Genomic DNA, 21074 nt, shown 5'->3' on the forward strand with positions numbered 1-21074 from the left:
ACAGTTAATATGAATAAAGATGACATGTAAACGCAAATGTAGGGTACAACGTAGTTGAACTTATGTACTCCATTGTAATTGCCTCCGCTAATGTTCTTTGTCACGACAACCAGGCAAGATGAGGCGTTCACTGCCCCAAGGACACACGCTGCATGTTACAAAATGCAAAGCTACGCCCGGTTATATGTAGGAAAAGTGGACGTTAATCTGTGTCATGGTGGTCAAACAACATATAATACAGTACTACAGCACAGTACAGTACTAGCAAATCCCTCCACTGCATCTGACTGGCACAAAAAAAAGACAAAAATGAAAGCATTCGGGCCACGCTTGACGATTTAAACATAATTTCACATCAAAATAAAATGTACTATTATTCTCATTTTAATCAATACAGCATTTATTTGTCTGTGTAGCTACATTCGGCTAGCATCTATGTACCAAAGTGGAGCATCTTTAGCGTAGTTACTTACCCACAGCCGATAGAAATCCGCTAAAAAAATCAAGGCCTTATTTATACCCGCCTTGAATCATTTGCTCGTTAAGTTTGCGCCGTTTTGTGCCATTTTTGTCCGCTGTGTTTGACGCTGTCTCATTCGGAGTAAAAGCTATAGGCGACACACATAACAGCAGCAGGAAGACGCCACACTGACAGCTCCATTCCACTTCCTAGAAGATTCTCTTAATTTGCATACGGTGATGCCATTGGTCGATAGGGTAATGACGTCAAAGATGTGACTCATTTCATGACATCTTCATACTGCTGCGGGGAAGAAAGAATCTATTTTACCTTCAAAATATTTACATATTGCCTGTGATTGTCTCGGAACTGTATTTTCACAAGCAAATTATTATTATTTTATTAATATATTATTTTCATTTATTCAAAAATATTCATGTCTCGCCTCAAGTACAAGTGAGTATATTTATAGTCGTATAAATATCAATTTGTATTAAATATGTTGTGTACCCTGAAATGAAGAAACGGTATAAAATATTGATGGATGTGTATAATGTTATAACGTAAAGTTAAAATGTTGTTATAATGGCTTTTACACACTTTTCATTGACCCACGACGCATTCTAAATATAGCAAAAATAAGTTTAATCAAGTACACTATGAGTATACCTATTTTATACAAAAATTGAGGAAGTATACTTCAAGTTTACCTTTTATAAAGTCCCTTTCATAAGGTTTTGGTAAAGGTGTTCTGTACACAGCGTCAAAGCATTCAAAATCGCTTTTATGAGCTAGCTAGCTTAGCTTCTCATCAATTCCGGCTCTCGCTGCGATACCGCGTTCTCATTGGATGCTATGCCTTTCACTTCTTGCCATGGTCCCGCCTCCTATACCTGGCAGCCAATGGGAGTCGTCTAATTTTAAACGAGCGCTCATCGCACCATTTCAGACACACAGAATAACACATACATACATACATAAATGCATAAATTGCATAGTTGCTTGTAAACTGATATTTATAAACATGTTTGTTTATTTATTTATGCAATGATAAACTAATACAGTCATTGTACTTTGCATAAATAAGAGCGTATTCCAGGATCCTTGTGTGGAAATATTGTTTTGCAAATAGCGTCCGCCTGAGGGCGCCAGATATCAACAAACCGGTGCTTGTGCAAACATTTGCATTTTGTTGAGCTGTTTTTCCTGTAAAGAAAATATTTAAAATAATGTAACTACATTATGTAAATAAATGTTAAACTACACACAAAAAAGGCTGCTGCCAAAAAAATATATCCACCATACAATCTTGACAGAGAAATTAATAATTTGAAATATATATATTCATCTTTTATTCCCGGAAGTGTGATTGTATGCGGTGAAACCGGATTCCTGAATTGTGGAACAATTCGAGAGGACAAAAAACAAACAACTAAGTCACTCCACCCCACTTCCTGTCCAGATGACTCCGCCCTCTGCAGCTTTACCATTCGTTTTCCTTTTGGTTCCACGTGATTATCATTTTTCCAGAGAGCACTTGAATGCAACAGTAGCAGCAGCAGCCTGTCCGCGCTGGGTTTCACTCTGAACAAACTTGACTGAACAAAGCATCAACAAATATGGCCGGAAATGCATATTTGACAGCTTCTACCTTTCTGCTCTGCCTGCTTTACGTCACCGGTAAGTTTTTGGAACTCACCTAGCATGTTTTATTTACTTTATTCAAACCTTTGCTGTGATTGGGAAAAACTTGGAGGGAATGTGAAGTAGACACAAAACAGGTTAGTGATGTGCGATACCGTTTCGATCCGATACTGGGTAAAATCGACCGTACCGATCCGATACTGATGAAGAATACAAGATATGTAATTAATGTATTCATTAAATGACATATTTATCATTTTATTAATATAATTTATTAATAATAATTAATTTGAGCTATTTATTTTAAACCCTGATGTATAATGAGCTAGCCCAGTGATGAAAATATGTAAAATATTGTATTTCAAGCAAAAAAAATAAGAAAACAAGTCAAATAATAACACCATTAAAATAATAATAGTTGTATAAATATCATGTTGTGTACCCTGAAATGAATAAGAATGTATTGTATTGTGATGAAAATATGTAAAATATTGTATTTCAAGCAATAAAATAAGAAAACAAGTCAAATAATAACACCATTAAAATAATAATAATAATAATAATTGAGAATGATTAAGACACGGCCCCGTCAATTTACTTAAGAATTCATAATATCAATGTTTTGATTTGAGAGATGTTTTTATTTAATATTGAGGATGCAAATCAACGTGCCTGAAAAGGAGTAGGAAGCAGCAGAGCTAACAAAAAAAAAATCAAATAAAATACAAAATAATCACATGGGGATATAAAAAAATGACAAATGGCAGCTTGTATTGTGATGGAGGGGGAAAATGAAGATGAAGGAGTGTTAAGAACTGAACTAAAAATGTTTAAGGGACTAAAAGAATTAATAATTATGTTAAAATGAGTGGAGATATTAGACAGAAATTCACTAATAGCATTTATTTATAAGCTTCCTGTTTACATCTCAGTTTCTGTTTTGGCAATCTGGAATTATTCCAGTGAATAATTCCATGCAGGAGTGATTTAGATGGCAATAATCTACCCAACCGGCTTTTATTTCAAGCGGTGCTATGTTTGACGGTGAACACGTTGCAGGCAAGGACTGCTGTGTTTGTTTCTGCAACGGTACGAGGCGGTGGTACAGATGGAGAGGAAAAAAAAATAGCGCCATATGCGCTGGTGTCTGGACAGCTGTCTGGTGTCTACCTAACCCGAGATCAACCTGGAAACATGCTGCCAAGTTCACGCACGTGACCAAAAATAGTCACCCTACATGTCCGGGATGTTCACAATCTCATCCAGAACCTTCTGCTGCACGCAATGTGGTGTGCCAGTGAGTCAATTGGTGCTTAATTGGTGTCAAGTCTTTGCCCCGTTCCTTTCTAGCCACAGTCTCACTTGTTCAAAAAAATAAAAAAATCACTTAAATAGGACCCGCCCGCGGAACCATGCCCAGATCTAAAGAAAAACCAGGAACAAATTCAAAAGAAATTGAGATCTATCAACATAGAAAAAGGTTATAAAGCCATTTCTAAAGCTTTGGGACTCCAGCAAACCATAGTGAGAGTTATTATCCACAAACTCCGGAAACATGGAACAGTGGTGAACCTTCCCAGGAGTAGCCGGTCAACCAAAATGACCTCAAGAGCGCAGCCATGACCCATCCGACAAAGTCACAAAAGACCCCACAACAACGTCCTAAACATGTGCAGGCCTCAGGGTGCCTCACTTAAGGTCAGTGTTCATGACTCCGCCATAAGAAAGACACCGGGCAAAGACCAAAACCACTCCCAAACAAAAAGAACATTAAGAAGAAAACATCTTGATGATCCCCAAGACCAGGGGTCTCAAACACAATAAATAATAATAAAGTGTAAGGGTTACTATAGGGATGTTATTTCATGTCTGCAGGACTCTAAACATGTTAAACATAGTGTTATATATATTTAGAAAGTCCTAAACCGGTTTTGTACATTCTAACCCAGGGGTCTCAAACACGCGGCCCGCGGGCCAAATGTGGCCCGCAGGACACTAGTTTGAGGCCCCCGCCTTGATATGAAAGTTTAATGTTAGTGTGGCCCGCGCAAGTTTGATATGGATGCTGTATGGTATCATGTACCCAGAAAAAATTATTACGTTTGATTAATGTTCATGTTAAAGGTTAAATAACTGTTAATAGTTATCCTCCCTATCCGTGTGGAAGTGGTAAATTTTTGACTGTTTAAGTTTAAGGAAATAACTCGAAGGCTACTGTTTAGGTCGCTAGCTCTCTAGTTTGCGAGTTAGCATGTGTCTCAAGACCCTGCAGTTGCGCAATATGTTGTAAATAAAAAGAGTATAAATGTGACTATAGTCGTGTTTTGTCATGTCTACAGGGCTCTAATAATGCTTTGTTCATTTTAATTTGAAAAAAATAATTTGTCTACCCACCAACTATATGTGGTTTCTTAAGTTTTTATTATTTGCCGCTTTATTATTATTATTTATTTATTACTGATTGATTGATTTTCTTTATTCTTGATTTGTTTATTTATTTTTCATCTTATTTTGTGCAGAAAAATAAAAATGAAGATATTTGAGAACAGTGGAATGTTTGAACAGAGCTTTTATTGTAGAAAATCGGAACCAAAGCAAAGTTTATTCATTTTTTTGTTTTTAATAAATGCGTTTTTTTGTTGTTTTTTTTGGAAAACCTGATGCGGCCCAGTCCAAAACCATCAGTGGTTTGATGACATAAAGTTTGGACTTTTTGGAAAATATGTGTCCCATTACATGTGGCGTAAAAGTCAGAAAAAGAACAACGGTAAAATACGGTGGAGGTAGTGTGATGGTCTAGGGCTGTTTTTGCTGCTTCAGGGCTAAATTTTATTATTATTTTTTTTAGATACTTCCCTGTCGTGTTGTGTAACTGCTCATTCCTGAAAGAGCTCCCTGCTTCAATCCCACCTGCTTAATCCTGCAATCTCTTAATCCCAACCACAACACACGGACACGTTCTGTTCACGTTGGACTTTTGCAAGTCATTATCGTTGTTGACTCGGCAAGTCTGCAGCCAAACACCCAATTGATCCTCGTACAGCTAACAGCTATTAGTCAATTATCCAATTATTTTGGTATTTGTTTAATGGTTTTTTTTTGTAATTTAAAAATGTAAATATTCTGTAATTTCAGCCTCTCAGGTGTGATTTTTTTTTTAAATTATTATCTTGGTGTTTTAGGCAAAACAACATATTCACACACATCAGCTCTAATCAAACCAATTAGGTTTTTTTAATGGCCCAAAAAAAAAACCAACAGCAAAAATAGAAAAATCAGCAGTCATTTTATACAAATAAAGTCAAAATATAAAAAAAGAGGAAAAAAAGTTGTACTTTTAGGAGAATAATGTCGGAATATTATGAGAAAAAATAACATATTCTTCGTAGCACAAAGTTGAAATTGACTTTTGAAGTTATGACTTATAAATGTTATGAGAAACCACTTTCTTTGGCCCCATGTTGGATTATTTTACGCACGGCCCGTGAGTCAGCAAGGTATGAGATGCTTTATTTTATTTGGCTGCCTGATTTCCGAGGCTAAATTTTTGTAAAAATATTGGACAAAAATTTAATCATATGAAAACTCTTTTTTTTTCTAATTTTTCAGTTTTTTTAATATAAAAAAATTTGTCACTTCTCTTAAATAATTTTTGTAAATTTACTTGTAATATTATGATGTAATTTTGACTTTATTCCCATAATATTCCAACTTTGTTCCTCAATCTAATTTATGGGAAATTACATCTTTATTATTTTTTCATGACTTGTTTTTTTTCAACCTATTTTTTTATTTGATATTTAAACATCATGTTATTAAAAGTACATTATTTTTCCTCATAATATTTTTGTAAAATTGTGGCTTTTCCTCCCCTTTTTCTCTTAATATTTTGACTTTATTCTCATGTTTTTGTTCCGATTTGGGTTTTTTTGTTTGTTTTTTAATTCAACTATTTCGACTTTCTTATCACATATTTTGACTTTATTCTCATAACATTAGGACTTAATGAGACGGGACCTCATTTTGACAATATGGGGGCAACTATTGCGCAATATGGCAGAGGTCTTTGCGTTATTTTTGTCAAATTAGGACTTTTTTCTTGTGAGATTGCAGCTTCTTTATCTTAATATTGTGATTTTAGTCTTCTAAAATTTTTAGGGTTGAGTCGTCAAGTACAACCATGTGCCGCAAACGGCCCCCCGGGGGCCACACATTGGACACCACTGTTCCAAACCGCGTTTGCCAACCTCATTCAGGTGCGAGAGTGAAACGCATGACCCGAAATGGCACCAGAAGAGTAAACAAACCCAGATTATGGTCTTGCAGGTCCTGGAGTGACTCCTAAATCAGTGCCTTGCCGCTCTCACTGAGCTTCTAGGTACATTTTCACAATCCTTCTAAGAAATATGAGCCATTTTTTACACTCTGTTCCCTTCAATATGTTCCCAAACAACTCGTTGTTGTCCTTCCATTTTCCAGAATTCTTTTGCAATCTGCAGAGAATGTTCAGATTAGCTCCGGTTTAAACGTGCAAACAATCCCAGCTCCAACTGTGCCACCACCATAAGGAAGGAGGTCAAACTATAGACCAGGGGTCTCAAACTCAATTTACCTGAGGGCCATCGGAGCTAGGTTCTGGGTGAAGCCGGGCCACATCAGGTTTTCAAAAAAAAAAAAAAAAAAAACGCATTTATTAAAAACTGTGAAAAAAAAATCAGCAAGGTATGGGATGCTTTATTTTATTTGGCTGCCTGATTTCCGAGGTGAAATTTTTGTAAAAAAATATTGGACAAAAATGTAATCATATGAAAACTCTTTTTTTCCTAATTTTTCATTTTTTTATTAAAAAAAATTAGCAACTTCTCTTAAATTATTTTGTAATTTTTTTTTAATTTTTCAGTTTTTTATATATAAAAAAAATTGTCACTTCTCTTAAATAATTTTTGTAAATTTACTTGTAATATTATGATGTAATTCCCAACCTGTTTTGACTTTATTCCCATAATATTCCAACTTTGTTCCTCAACCTAATTTATGGGAAATTACAGCTTTATTACTTTTTCATGACTTGTTTTTTTCAACCTATTTTTTTATGGAAAAAAAATCAATAAAATTTACTAAACTAAAATTTAATAAACTATCTTCAATGCTTTTGCTTCTGCTATACCCTACACTTTTTCAATGCTTTGGTTCCGGTTTTCCACACCAAAATATCTGATAAAACATTCCACTGTTCTCAAATATCTTAATTTTTATTTTTCTATACACAAAATTTTTAAATAAAAAAAAAACAAAAACAAATTAAGAATAAAGACAATAAATCAATCAATCAGTAATTCATTCATTCATTTTCTACCGCTTTTTCCTCACGAGGGTGGCAGGGGGTGCTGGAGCCTATCCCAGCTGTCTTCGGGCGAGAGGCGGGGTACACCCTGGACTGGTGGCCAGCCAATCACAGGGCACATATAGACAAACAACCATTCACACTCACATTCATACCTATGGACAATTTGGAGTCGCTAATTAACCTAGCATGTTTTTGGAATGTGGGAGGAAACCGGAGTACCCGGAGAAAACCCACGCATGCACGGGGAGAACATGCAAACTCCACACAGAGATGGCCGAGGGTGGAATTGAACTTGTGTTTCCTAGCTGTGAGGTCCGCGTGCTAACCACTCGGTTAGCACCTTGCAGCCTATAGTAGACATTTTACTTGACAGCGTACTTCCTGCGGTGGATATTGTCTCATCGGTGTAATGTTACTGACAACTAGCGACCGGCGCAAAAATACTACAGTAATTCCACACACCAATTCCACTCCACACAGAGATGGCCGAGGGTGGAATTGAACCCTGGTCTCTCTAGCTGTGAGGTCTGCCTGCTAACCACTTAACCGCCGTGTCGCCCGGATTTGGTTCAGTGTATATTTTTTCCCATCAAAATAGTCATCGTGCCAAAATGTCGTGTTGCTGCTGGATGTTCACAGATCCCAGTTTTTTTTATGAAAGTATTTATATACGTTTTTGTGAACATCGTTAATTTCCACATGCAGGTGACTTCTGCGAGGTGAACGTTTGCAACAATGGAGCGACGTGCGTGACCGGCGTAGGAGAAGATCCCTTCATCTGCATCTGTGCCGATGGTTTTGCCGGAGACACGTGCAACCTGACAGAGAGCGGTACGGACGACCGGAGACATTGCCCGATTGAAATGCAAGCATCTTGTCACTATCTCTCTTTCTCTCGCTCGCTCGCTCCCAGGGCCTTGCAGTCCCAATCCGTGTAAGAACGAGGCGTCGTGCCAGGTGATGGCCCCCACCAGAAGGGGGGATGTTTTCAACGAGTACACCTGCAAATGCCAGCCCGGTTTTGAGGGAGCTCACTGCCAGATCAGTACGTTCATTCTCTTCTCGTACGTCCGTGGTTTCCTTTAGCGCTCCCTCACTATATCGCTTAAAAAAAACAGTAATTAACTAATCAATGATCACTGTTTGTCTCTCTATAGCTCCTATTATGAATATAAGAATACATATTTAAGCAAATTTGACCTATTCTTTGACCTACAGTTAGCATTTTCAAGCATAAAAATGGCTGAATTATTTAACTAAATGAAGTAAAATACAACTAAAAAGAAAAAGCATTTTAATTATGAATGTAGCACTGTAATTAACAAAAAATCTTTTTTCATTTTCATATATTTTCATTTTATTTTTACACTCAGTATGTTTAAGTCGTTTTTTAAATTTATTTATAATTTTATATATCCTTTAAATAATAAATCATTTTATTTGTATATAGTATAATTTTTTATACTTATTTTAAGTGTTTTTATTATATATTTGTATGCTTTTTTCATCATTATTTTTATCATTATTTTTTTATTCATTTTTATATTTTTATTTGTCATTGTATCATTTTTATTTGTAATAATTGTCATTATTATTTAATTATTTTAACCCCTTTTCCACTTTAGTCATTTCTGTTTAATTTTTTTACACTTTTACTTCATTTTTCATTGTATTTATTATTATTCTATACACTATTATTTTATGTATTTTTCATTGTATTGATTATTATTTTCACACTATTATTTAAATCATTATTTTTTATTCATTATGAATACAAGAATACATATTTAAGCAAATTTGACCTATTCTTGGCCTACAGTTAGTATATTTAAGTCGTTTTTTTACCTTTATTTATAATTTGAAATCATTTTATTTGTATACAGTATAATTTTTTATACTTATTTTAAGTGTTTTTTTATTATATGTTTGTATGCTTTTAAATCATGATTTTTTAAATTCATTTTTATATTTTTATTTGTCACTTTGTCGTTTTTATTTGTAATAATTGTCATTTTTATTGTTATTTAATTATTTATAACCCTTTTTTCCACTCATTTTTGTTTAATTTTTTTACACTTTACTTCATTTTTCATTGTATTTATTATTATTTTATACACTATTATTTAAATCATTATTTTTATTTTTTTGTCTCTGTCATTTTTATTTTTAATAATTGTCATTTCTATTGTTATTTAATTATTTTAACCCTTTTTTCCACTTTAGTTATTTTTGTTAAATTTGTTTTACACTTTTACTTCATTTTTCATTGTATTTATTATTATTCTATACACTATTATTTTATGCATTTTCCATTGCATTGATTATTATTTTTCACACTATTATTTAAGTCATTTTTTATTATGTATTTGTAAATTATGTTACAGTTTTATGTAAGTCATTTATGTTATTTATTTCTGTTATTTTTATGCTTTTCAGTCATTGTTTTTTTACACTGGCATTTTTATTCTGATTTATTTTTGTCGATTTTTATACACTTATTTTTATTATTATGGGTGTTTTTATTATTGTTATTATTATTCTTATTCTATTTGACATATTTCAATGTAATATTAGAGTGGTTTAGGGGTCCCGGTGTTAGCGGTAAAGTACCCACGCTGTGGTTAGCATGGCTGCAGACGGGATGTGGTGGTGGTCTCATGAAAGAGGCTCATTCAGGGTCTCGTGTGCTCATTAGTGAAAAGAAAGCCAAGTCTCTTAGCATTCAGATCCCACCGACGCAGGTTCTCACAGCTCGACCAGAAGAGCTCCAGAAATGTACAAATCAAAGTCCAGATTTGAGAGGTCTGGGTCCAGTGGGTTTTTCCACGTGGACCAGTTCTAACATGGGCTAGATGCTGGAAAAAAGTATATAAATGTAACGTTATTGCATTTTCACAAATAGAATGAAGGTCCTACAAGCCAGAAGCCCTAAGAGTTTGATGCCATTACTTCAGAGGCCCACAGTACGCAGGCTGACCACCAATTGTAGTGCCGGGCAGAGTCCTCCCTGCACCACTTCTAATTCTGTATCAGACGTAACAGGCAGGAACGGGTGCCGTGGTTTGGAGACGACGTTTGTAGCGAGTGAAGCGGTAGACTTGAGGTATTATTATTATTATAGACGTCACGGTGTGCTATTTATAGCCGTTCTTTCTCGGCTTTTGTGTTTGTCGCAGCCGTAGCGGCACTGGTTTCTAAGTTTTGACAAATCCTCTTAGCGGAAGAAGAAGAATTCCACAGATCCATGTGGCCTTACGTCAGCCCCCGTCGTCTGCTTCCGAAGTGTCTTTAGGCCAAGCGTGACGAGGAAGTACAAAGGTGTTGTTTTTTTTATTGGCTCTCGTCACATAAAAGAATAAACAAACAGGCTGTTTTTAATGAGGTCTCCTATTGAGTCACAAGATTTCATCATCAGGAACGAGGGTTCTCAATTGGTTGTTTTTACACGTTATTTTTATTATTTTATTTTAATTAATTTTTCTACCTTTTTATTGAAGTCATTAAAAAATGTTATTGTTTTTTTAGTAACGTCATTTTTAGTTTTTATTTAGATATTTTTTCCAGTTGTATTTAAGTCGTTTTTAATTTGTATATAATTAGATTATTTTGACATTTTTATTGAAATTTTATTTAATATTTTTTTAATAAATTACTTTAAATTAAATTTGTATTTTTTATTACACTTTTTATTTTTATTTTTATTTTTTATTTAGATATTTGTTCCAGTTGTATTTAAGTCGTTTTTCATTTGTATATATTTAGATTATTTTGACACTTTTGAATTTTTTTTAATTTAATATTTTTTATTAAATTACATTTAATTAAATTTGTATTTTCTATTTATTGTTTTACTTTTTGTATTGAAGTGGTGTTTGTTTTTTTTTACATTTTTATTTTATTACACTTTTTATTATTTATTATTACTTTTTATTTAGATATTTTTTCCAGTTGTATTTAAGTCGTTTTTAATTTGTATATATTTGGATTATTTTGACACTTTAATTTAATTTTTATTTAATTTAATAATTTTTAATGAATTACATTTAATTAAATTTGTATTTTCTATTTATTGTCTTACTTTTTTATTGAAGTGGTGTTTGTTTTTATTTACTGTTTTTTTACATTTTTATTTTATCACACTTATTTATTTTAAGATTTTATTTAATCAATTCATATTCTATTTTATTTCATTGTCATTTTTATTTGTATGTTTTTACTTTTGGATTTTATTTGTATTTTCTTAATTATTATTTATTTCATATTATAATAATTATCATCAATAATAATATAATTTCTTATGCTTTTTGGTCATTATTATTGTTAATTCTTAATGTTTGTATTAGCTTTTTTTAGTTGTATTAATTTGTATTTTTAAGACATTTTTTTACACTTTTAATGAAGTCATTTTTATTTTTAGTTATTATTATTTGCACTTTTATTGGAGTCATTTTTATTTGATATTTATAACATATTCTCTATGTCATTTTTGACTTGCACATGGAATGGATCCGGGTCCCAGTTTTTGGGTCCCGACCCACCAGTTGAGGAGGTTTTGATGTGTTCCTTCTGCCACCTAGTGGTGACTTGAGTCCATGACATCATCCATGATGATGGCCCATGGTGGTGTTCTCCTCTTCTTCCAAAGGGTGTAACTATCCCGACGTATTCCACGGGTGATCATGTTGTGTTTACTTTCAGACGTCAACGACTGCGCAAGCCGGCCGTGTAAGAACGGAGGAACGTGCCGAGATCTTGATGGAGATTATTCCTGTCAGTGCTCGTCGCCCTACGTGGGGAAGCAGTGCCAACTTCGTACGTGCACCTTTTTTTTTTTTCCAATTGTTTTTATTCACTTTATTTCCATTCAACATAACAATAATGAGACGTAAAGATGTAAAGTTGAAATACTTAGATTAAAAAAAAATCCAAATCATGAGAAAAAAATATTTTAGAGATAAAATGAATGATGAGATTAAAAGTTGTAATTATGAGCTACGAAAAGTCATAATTCTGAGGTAAAAACCCCCCAACAAAACCTTAGATAAAAAGCGGAAATTATCAGATTAAAAAATTGTAATTATGAGATAAAATGTAAAGGTACAAATCTAAACAGATAAAAATCTAAATTGTGAGATAGATGAGTCTTAAAAGAAAAAAAAGTTCTTATTAGATTAATTACTAGATAAAAGTCCAAATTATGAGAAAGAAATGAAAATTATGAGATAAAAAGTCCAAATTATGAGATAAAAGTAGAAATGATAAGATTAAAAAGTCAAAATTATGAAATAAAAGACAATATTATGAGATAAAAAGTTGAAATTATGAAATAAAACTAACAATTATGGCATAAAAAGTCCTAATTATGAGATAAAAAGTGGAAATGATGAGATTAAAAAGTCAAAATTATGAAATAAAAAGTAAACATTATGAGATAAAACATCAAAATTATGAGATAAAAGTCCAAATTATGAGATAAAAGTAGAAATGATGAGATTAAAAAGTCAAAATTATGAAATAAAGACAAAATTATGAGATAAAAAGTTGAAATTATGAAATCAAAATCTAAATTATGAGATAAAAAGTCCAAATTATGAGAAATAAACCATAATTATGAGATTAAAAAGTCCAAATTATGAGAAATAAATCATAATTGTGAGATAAAAAGTCCAAATTATGAGATAAAAGTAGAAATGATGAGATTAAAAAGTCAGAATTATGAAATAAAAGACAAAATTATGAGATAAAAAGTTGAAATTATGAGATAAAAAGTTGAAATTATGAAATAAAACTAACAATTATGACATAAAAAGTCCTAATTAAAAGATAAAAAGTAGAAATGATGAGATTAAAAAGTCAAAATTATGAGAAAGAAAAGTCCTAATTATGAGAAAAAAGTCCAAATTATTTGATAAAAATCGAAAAGTGAAAATGATGAAATAAAAAGTCAACATTATGAGATAAAGTCCAAATGAGAAGATACTTCCTCACTGGGCCTTGGTCACATGAGAAATAGAAAAGCCCACATCAGTGAGAGTAGTACATTACAGTACATTACAGTAACATACAGTACAGTACATACTTGCTGTGTGTACCGCAGGTTGTATTTCCCTGCTGGGAATGGAGGGAGGCGCCATCACGGAATCCCAGATTTCAGCTTCGTCCGTGCACTACAGCATTCTGGGTCTTCAACGCTGGGGTCCCGAGTTGGCTCGGCTCAACAACCAAGGCATCGTCAACGCCTGGACGTCGGCCACCTACGACAAGAACCCCTGGATAGAGGTACCGGAAGCAAATGACGCGCATGGTGGTCTTCTGATGTGCAGTCCAGCGGGCCCTTGCTCATTTAAAGGCAATGAGAGGCCTTCATTTGATTGGTTAAGATTACACTCGGCTGTGTTAAACCCTCTTATGGCTGGTGGGAGGGATGGGGGTGTGGGGGCGTGGGTGCGCTGCGCTGCGCTGCGCTGCGCTGCGCTGCGCCACAATGCACTGCTCATGAAAATTGCAAAGTGTCCAGAGCAGGTAGGCCGCGTCAATGCCTGGTCTTTGAATATAGAGCCCAGAAAGTTGAAGTCATAATTAAAAAGGTAAAAAAAAAGGTAAAAAAAAAAAAAAGGTAAAAAAAAGGTAAAAAAAAGGTCAAAATGATGAGATGAAAAAGTCAAAATTATCTCCAATTATGAGTTGGACTCAAAATCATAAAATAAAAAGTTTAAATTACAAGATAAAGAGTCATAATTACAAGAAAAAAAGTCAAAATTTTGAGATAAAAAGTGATATTAAAATTAAAATGGTAATTAAAAAAGGTAAAAAAAGGTAAAAAAAGGTCAAAAAGGTCAAAAAGGTCAAAATGAGATGAAAAAGTCAAAATTATCTCCAATTACGAGTTGGACTCAAAATCATAAAATAAAAAGTTGAAATTACGAGATAAAGAGTCATAATTACAAGAAAAAAAAGTCACAATTTTGAGATGAAAAGTGATAAAATTAAAATTAAAATGGTAATTAAAAAAGGTAAAAAAAAAAAAATGATGAGATGAAAAAGTCGAAATTATCTCCAATTACAAGTTGGACTCAAATTTAAATTTAAATCATTTTAATTTTAATGGCCATTTAAATTTAAATTTAAATCATTTTAATTTTAATTTTAATGCCCATTAAAATTAAAATTAAAATTAAAATTAAAATTAAAATTAAAATTAAAATTAAAATTAAAATTAAAATTAAAATTAAAATTAAAATTAAAATTAAAATTAAAATTAAAATTAAAATTAAAATTAAAATTAAAATTAAAATTAAAATTAAAATTTGAAGATTTTGATGTGTTTTTTTTTTCTTTTAGTCTTCTTAAATTAGATTTTTAGACTGTGCCATGGGCCAGTAAAAAAACAGCCGCGGGCCGCAAATGGCCCCCAGGCTGCACTTTGGACACCCCTGTTGTCCGGTGCGTGGCTTAGCAATGAAACGCTGTCCCACTAGAGGGCAGCAGGTGTCCAACATGGCGTCCAACCCACCGGTCCCTGTTGTCCCAGATCAACATGCAGAAGAAGATGCGTGTGACGGGCATCATAACCCAAGGTGCCAGTCGGATGGGCGCCGCCGAGTACATCAAGGCCTTCAAGGTGTCCAGCAGCTTCGACGGAAAGACGTACACGTCCTACAAAACCGACGGGTCGCGGCGAGACAGGGTTTGACCTTTTTGCAACACACACACACACGCACGCACATACGTGTACGACAACGCCGTGTGTGCTCGCCAGGTCTTCGTGGGCAACGCGGACAACGACAGCACCAAGACCAACCTCTTCGACCCGCCCATCCTGGCCCAGTACCTTCGCATCCTTCCTGTCGTCTGCCGACGAGCGTGCACGCTCCGCATGGAAATGGTGGGATGTCAACTCAACGGTAACTTCCTCCAACGCTCGTTCAAACCCGACTCGCTCGCCATCATCATTGTCGTTGTATTACATCATACTTTATACTTTACTATACTTCTAGTATTACATCGTACTTTATGCTTTACTATACTTCTGGTATTACGCACATACTTTAGTATACTTCAAGTATTACATCATACTTTATACTTTACTATACTTCTGGTATTACATCGTACTTTATACTTTACTATACCTCTAGTATTACACACATACTTTAGTATATTTCTACTATTACTGTATACTTTACTATACTTCTAGTATTACATCATACTTTATACTTTACTATACTTCTAGTATTACATCATACTTTATACTTTACTATACTTCTGGTATTACACATATACTTTAGTATACTTCTAGTATTACATCATACGTTATACTTTACTATACTTCTGGTATTACACACATACTTTAGTATAGTTCTAGTATTACATCATACTTTATACTTTACTATACCTCTAGTATTACACACATACTTTAGTATACTTATAGTATTACATCATACTTTATACTTTACTATACTTTGAGTATTACATCATACTTTATACTTTACTATACTTCTGGTATTACACACATACTTTAGTATACTTCTAGTATTACATCATACTTTATACTTTACTATACTTCTAGTATTACATCATACTTTATACTTTACTATACTTTGAGTATTACATCATACTTTATACTTTACTATACTTCTGGTATTACACACATACTTTAGTATACTTCTAGTATTACATCATACTTTATACTTTACTATACTTCTAGTATTACATCATACGTTATACTTTACTATACTTCTAGTATTACACACATACTTTATACTTTATACTTTACTATACTTCGAGTATTACATACATACTTTATACTTTACTATACTTGTAGGATTACATACATACTTTATACTTTACTATACTTCTAGTATTACATACATACTTTATACTTTGCAATATACTTGTCGTGTTACATATGTAGATACTTTATACTTTAATATACTTCTAGTGTTACATACATATATGATACTCTACTATACTTCGAGTATTACATACATACTTTATACTTTCGTATAGTATTACATACTGTACATACTTTATCAACAACTTGTATATAGTTCTAGGATTACATACTAGACATACTTTATCAACAACTTGTATATAGTTGTATTATTACATACATACTTTCTACTTTAGTGTACTTTTAGTATTACATACATACTTTCTACTTTAGTATAGTATTACATTCTGTACGTACTTTATCAACAACTTGTATATAGTTCTAGTATTACATACATACTTTCTACTTTAGTATAGTATTACATTCTAGACATACTTTATCAACAACTTGTATATAGTTCTAGTATTACATACATACTTTCTACTTTAGTATTACATAGTGTACATACTTTATCAACAACTTGTAGCAAGAAGATGTTATGTTTTCCTCATAATATTCCAAAATCCATCTTTCTGGTGTTTTTCCTTCCGTCTCCACTGTGGTGTGGGTGTGGCTTTTCCGATCAGTCACTTTGGCGGAGGAAGTTGATGGCTTTCTTTTGTGGGTTTACTCATTGGTCTTATCCTCTTTTCCTCTTTTCCTCTTTTCCTTCCCTTGCTTTTCTGTCCACTTTTCTGTGTGTTTTCTTCATGAGCAGTTTATTCAAACACGACAGGATGCTCCGAGCCGATGGGGATGAAGTCTCGGCTGATCTCGGACGGGCAGCTTTCGGCGTCCAGCTCGTTCCGCACGTGGGGCATCGACACCTTCACCTGGCGGCCTCAGTTCGCCCGCCTGGATAAGCAGGGCAAGACCAACGCGTGGTCCCCCGCCCACAACAACAGATCAGAGTGGATCCAGGTGTGGAGAGATGTACCCCTTATCTGACCTCTTGTATATACTTCTAGTATTACATACGTACTTTCTACTTTAGTATAGTATTACATACTGTACATACTTTATCTGACCTCTTGTATATAGTTCTAGTATTACATACGTACTTTCTACTTTAGTATAGTATTACATACTGTACATACTTTATCTGACCTCTTGTATATAGTTCTAGTATTACATACGTACGTTCTACTTTAGTATAGTATTACATACTGTACATACTTTATCAACAACTTGTATATAGTTCTAGTATTACATACGTACTTTCTACTTTAGTATAGTATTACATACTGTACATATGTTATCTGACCTCTTGTATCTCAGGTGGACCTGGAGAAGACGAAGCGTCTGACGGGCATCGTCACTCAGGGGGCCAAGGACTTCGGCGTGGTGCAGTTTGTGTCCGTGTTCAAAGTGTCCTTCAGCGACGATGGCGAGTCTTGGACGACGATGAAGGACGTCAACACGCACGCTGATAAGGTGGGGCCATTTTTTCTTTCCTCCACACCCAACTGATGACAGGAGCTGCTTGGAAAAACATGCTACCAGATCAAAGATCCTCTATGTGATAAGGATGCTCCTGCTGTGTTCAAAGCAAAGATCATCTATAAGACAGGAGGGCTTTGCTGTTAAAGGCATACTACCCAAAAAAACACTCATCAAAGATCCTCTCCATGACAATATTGTTTTTAAAGCAAAGATCCTCTATAAGACAATGTTGTTTCTAAAGCAAAGATCCTCTATAAGACAGGAGGGCGTTGCTGTTACAGGCATACTACCAAAAAACACTCATCAAAGATCCTCTACATGACAATGTTGTTTTTAAAGCAAAGATCCTCTATAAGACAATGTTGTTTCTAAAGCAAAGATCCTCTATAAGACAGGAGGGCTTTGCTGTTAAAGGCATACTACCAAAAAAAAAACACTCATTCAATATCCTCTACAAGACAATGTTGTTTTTAAAGCAAAGATCCTCTACAAGACAATGTTGTTTTTAAAGCAAAGATCCTCTATAAGACAGGAGGGCTTTGCTGTTAAAGGCATACTACCAAAAAAAAACACTCATCAAAGATCCTCTCCATGACAATATTGTTTTTAAAGCAAAGATCCTCTATAAGACATGAGGGCTTGGCTGTTAAAGGCATACTACCAAAAAAACACTCATCAAAGATCCTCTACATGACAATATTGTTTCTAAAGCAAAGATTCTCTATAAGACATGAGAGCTTTGCTGTTAAAGGCATACTACCCCCCCAAAAAAACACTCATCAAAGATCCTCTACATGACAATGTTGTTTTAAAAGCAAAGATCCTCTAGAAGACAGGAGGGCTTTGCTGTTAAAGGCATACTACCAAAAAAAAACACTCATCAAAGATCCTCTACATGACAATATTGTTTCTAAAGCAAAGATCCTCTATAAGACAGGAGGGCTTTGCTGTTAAAGGCATACTACCCCCCCAAAAAAAACACTCATCAAAGATCCTCTACATGACAATGTTGTTTTTAAAGCAAAGATCCTCTAGAAGACAGGAGGGCTTTGCTGTTAAAGGCATACAACCCAAAAAATACTCATCAAAGATCCTCTACATGACAGTATTGTTTTTAAAGCAAAGATCCTCTATAAGACAGGAGGGCTCTACTGTTAAAGGCATACTACCCCCCCAAAAAACACTCATCAAAGATCCTCTACATGACAATGTTGTTTTTAAAGCAAAGATTCTCTATAAGACATGAGGGCTTTGCTGTTAAAGGCACACTACCAAAAAAAACACTCATCAAAGATCCTCTACATGACAATATTGTTTCTAAAGCAAAGATTCTCTATAAGACATGAGAGCTTTGCTGTTAAAGGCATACTACCCCCCCAAAAAAACACTCATCAAAGATCCTCTACATGACAATGTTGTTTTAAAAGCAAAGATCCTCTAGAAGACAGGAGGGCTTTGCTGTTAAAGGCATACTACCAAAAAAAAACACTCATCAAAGATCCTCTACATGACAATATTGTTTCTAAAGCAAAGATCCTCTATAAGACAGGAGGGCTTTGCTGTTAAAGGCATACTACCCCCCCAAAAAAAACACTCATCAAAGATCCTCTACATGACAATGTTGTTTTTAAAGCAAAGATCCTCTAGAAGACAGGAGGGCTTTGCTGTTAAAGGCATACAACCCAAAAAATACTCATCAAAGATCCTCTACATGACAGTATTGTTTTTAAAGCAAAGATCCTCTATAAGACAGGAGGGCTCTACTGTTAAAGGCATACTACCCCCCCAAAAAACACTCATCAAAGATCCTCTACATGACAATGTTGTTTTTAAAGCAAAGATTCTCTATAAGACATGAGGGCTTTGCTGTTAAAGGCACACTACCAAAAAAAACACTCATCAAAGATCCTCTACATGACAATATTGTTTCTAAAGCAAAGATTCTCTATAAGACATGAGGGCTTTGCTGTTAAAAGCATACTACCAAAAAAACCCTCATCAAAGATCCTCTACAAGACAATATTGTTTCTAAAGCAAAGATCCTATATAAGACAGGAGGGATTTGCTGTTAAAAGCATACTACAAAAAAAAAACACTCATCAAAGATCCTCTACGTGACAATAACGTACCAAACAGTGGTCAAAGATCCTTTATATGACAAAAGTGACATGTCGGTTTTAAAGTAAAGATCTTTTATTTGACACGAGTGCAAAGATTGTCTATAAAGACACACTACACAAATTACTGGTGAAGATATTTTTGTTTTTTGAAAGCAAAGATGGTCTATACGACAGGGATGCTGTGCTGTATTTGAAGACATGCTGTCAAGATGGTTGTATTATGAATATATGTGGTACATTATATGTATATATGTGTAAAATACTGTAGTACTGCAGTACAGTATACACTAATCATGTTGATTTTGTCTTTCCCGGCAGCTTTTTCAAGGCAATACCGACAACAACAGTCACGTGAGGAATGTATTTGATCCACCTTTCTACGCCCGCTACGTACGAGTGCTTCCGTGGGAGTGGCACGAACGCATCACCTTACGAATGGAGCTGCTGGGCTGCGACGAATAGAAAGCCGCCGCATCCATCTCTGCCGCCATGACACGGGGGTCGCATTGGATGTCTAACACGTGATAGCAGTAGTGAAGGATTTGACGTGACCGTCTTCTACTGGGGATCCAATATGGGTCAGTGCAATACGGATCCTGGCAAGTCCAGACCTGGATGAAGTCTGGTACGCAGGTTTTGGGTTTTTTACATTTCCACGTAGTTTAGATTTCAATGTAACATCAATGTTGGTTTTTACTAAATGAATTGTTGATCACGAATTAAAGATACGTGAATACACGATATCATTGTGTTCTATGGTGATGACTAACTCACTATACTTCTTATGAGTCAATTCCAAGTACCCGTGCATCAGTGAAAGGTGAGTATTTGTACCTGTGACTCAGTGAACTCAAGTCGTCTTCGAGTATTCGAGTCTTCAGCAAAACTCCAAACTTGTTCTAAACTTGCACCCATGAGTCAGTGAATCCTGAGTCCCGAGTTAGTGAACCTTGAGTAAGTGAAACACGGGTCTTCCGGCACTTGTAATGTGTTGTTGCACAGGTCTAGACCTGTCAGACTTGTCGTCTTCTTCTAGAACCGTTGAGTCAATGAAACTCAAGTTTTTGTCAAGTTCTCATGAGTCAGTCCCCGTCGAGTATCCTCGAGTTAGTGAAACTTGAGTCTTTGTTGAGTACCTGTGAGTTTGTGAAACTTGAGTCTTTGTGGAGTACCATTGAGTTAGTGAAACTT

General features: G+C 34.4%; 2 protein-coding genes across 3 annotated transcripts in view; one reads left to right on the forward strand and one right to left on the reverse strand.

Annotated features, from left to right (window-relative positions):
- Nucleotides 1–660, reverse strand: part of LOC131131881 (monoacylglycerol lipase ABHD2) — a 17793-nt gene extending 17133 nt beyond the window's left edge. The window contains exon 1 of the mRNA XM_058076875.1: nt 474–660. The gene's annotated coding sequence lies outside the window, so the exon portion shown is untranslated. The remainder of the gene's footprint in view (nt 1–473) is intronic.
- A 1330-nt stretch (nt 661–1990) lies between these two features.
- On the forward strand, nt 1991–20624 carry LOC131131879 (EGF-like repeat and discoidin I-like domain-containing protein 3). 2 transcript variants are annotated; one of them, XM_058076872.1, is made up of 10 exons: nt 1991–2140; nt 8157–8282; nt 8365–8496; nt 12150–12263; nt 13549–13730; nt 14983–15138; nt 15211–15355; nt 17039–17241; nt 17599–17754; nt 20202–20624. In XM_058076872.1, the coding sequence occupies exons 1-10, from the start codon at nt 2080–2082 to the stop codon at nt 20343–20345; spliced, it is 1419 nt and encodes a 472-aa protein (XP_057932855.1). In that variant the 5' UTR covers nt 1991–2079; the 3' UTR covers nt 20346–20624. The 2 variants fall into 2 exon arrangements, with proteins under 2 accessions (XP_057932855.1, XP_057932856.1); XM_058076873.1 differs by having other exon boundaries at nt 17057–17241.
- The last annotated feature ends 450 nt before the right edge of the window (nt 20625–21074 follow it).

This window comes from Doryrhamphus excisus, chromosome 7 (assembly GCF_030265055.1).
Source record: "Doryrhamphus excisus isolate RoL2022-K1 chromosome 7, RoL_Dexc_1.0, whole genome shotgun sequence".
Lineage (NCBI taxonomy): Eukaryota > Metazoa > Chordata > Actinopteri > Syngnathiformes > Syngnathidae > Doryrhamphus > Doryrhamphus excisus.

Bases quoted from the DNA above. Each gene is read 5' to 3' on its own strand.
- LOC131131879 (XM_058076872.1), top strand. From the start codon at position 2,080: ATGGCCGGAAATGCATATTTGACAGCTTCTACCTTTCTGCTCTGCCTG. The intron at 2,141-8,156 runs GTAAGTTTTTGG...TTCCACATGCAG, and splicing joins CTGCCTGCTTTACGTCACCG to GTGACTTCTGCGAGGTGAAC. The intron at 12,264-13,548 runs GTACGTGCACCT...TGTGTACCGCAG, and splicing joins GGGGAAGCAGTGCCAACTTC to GTTGTATTTCCCTGCTGGGA.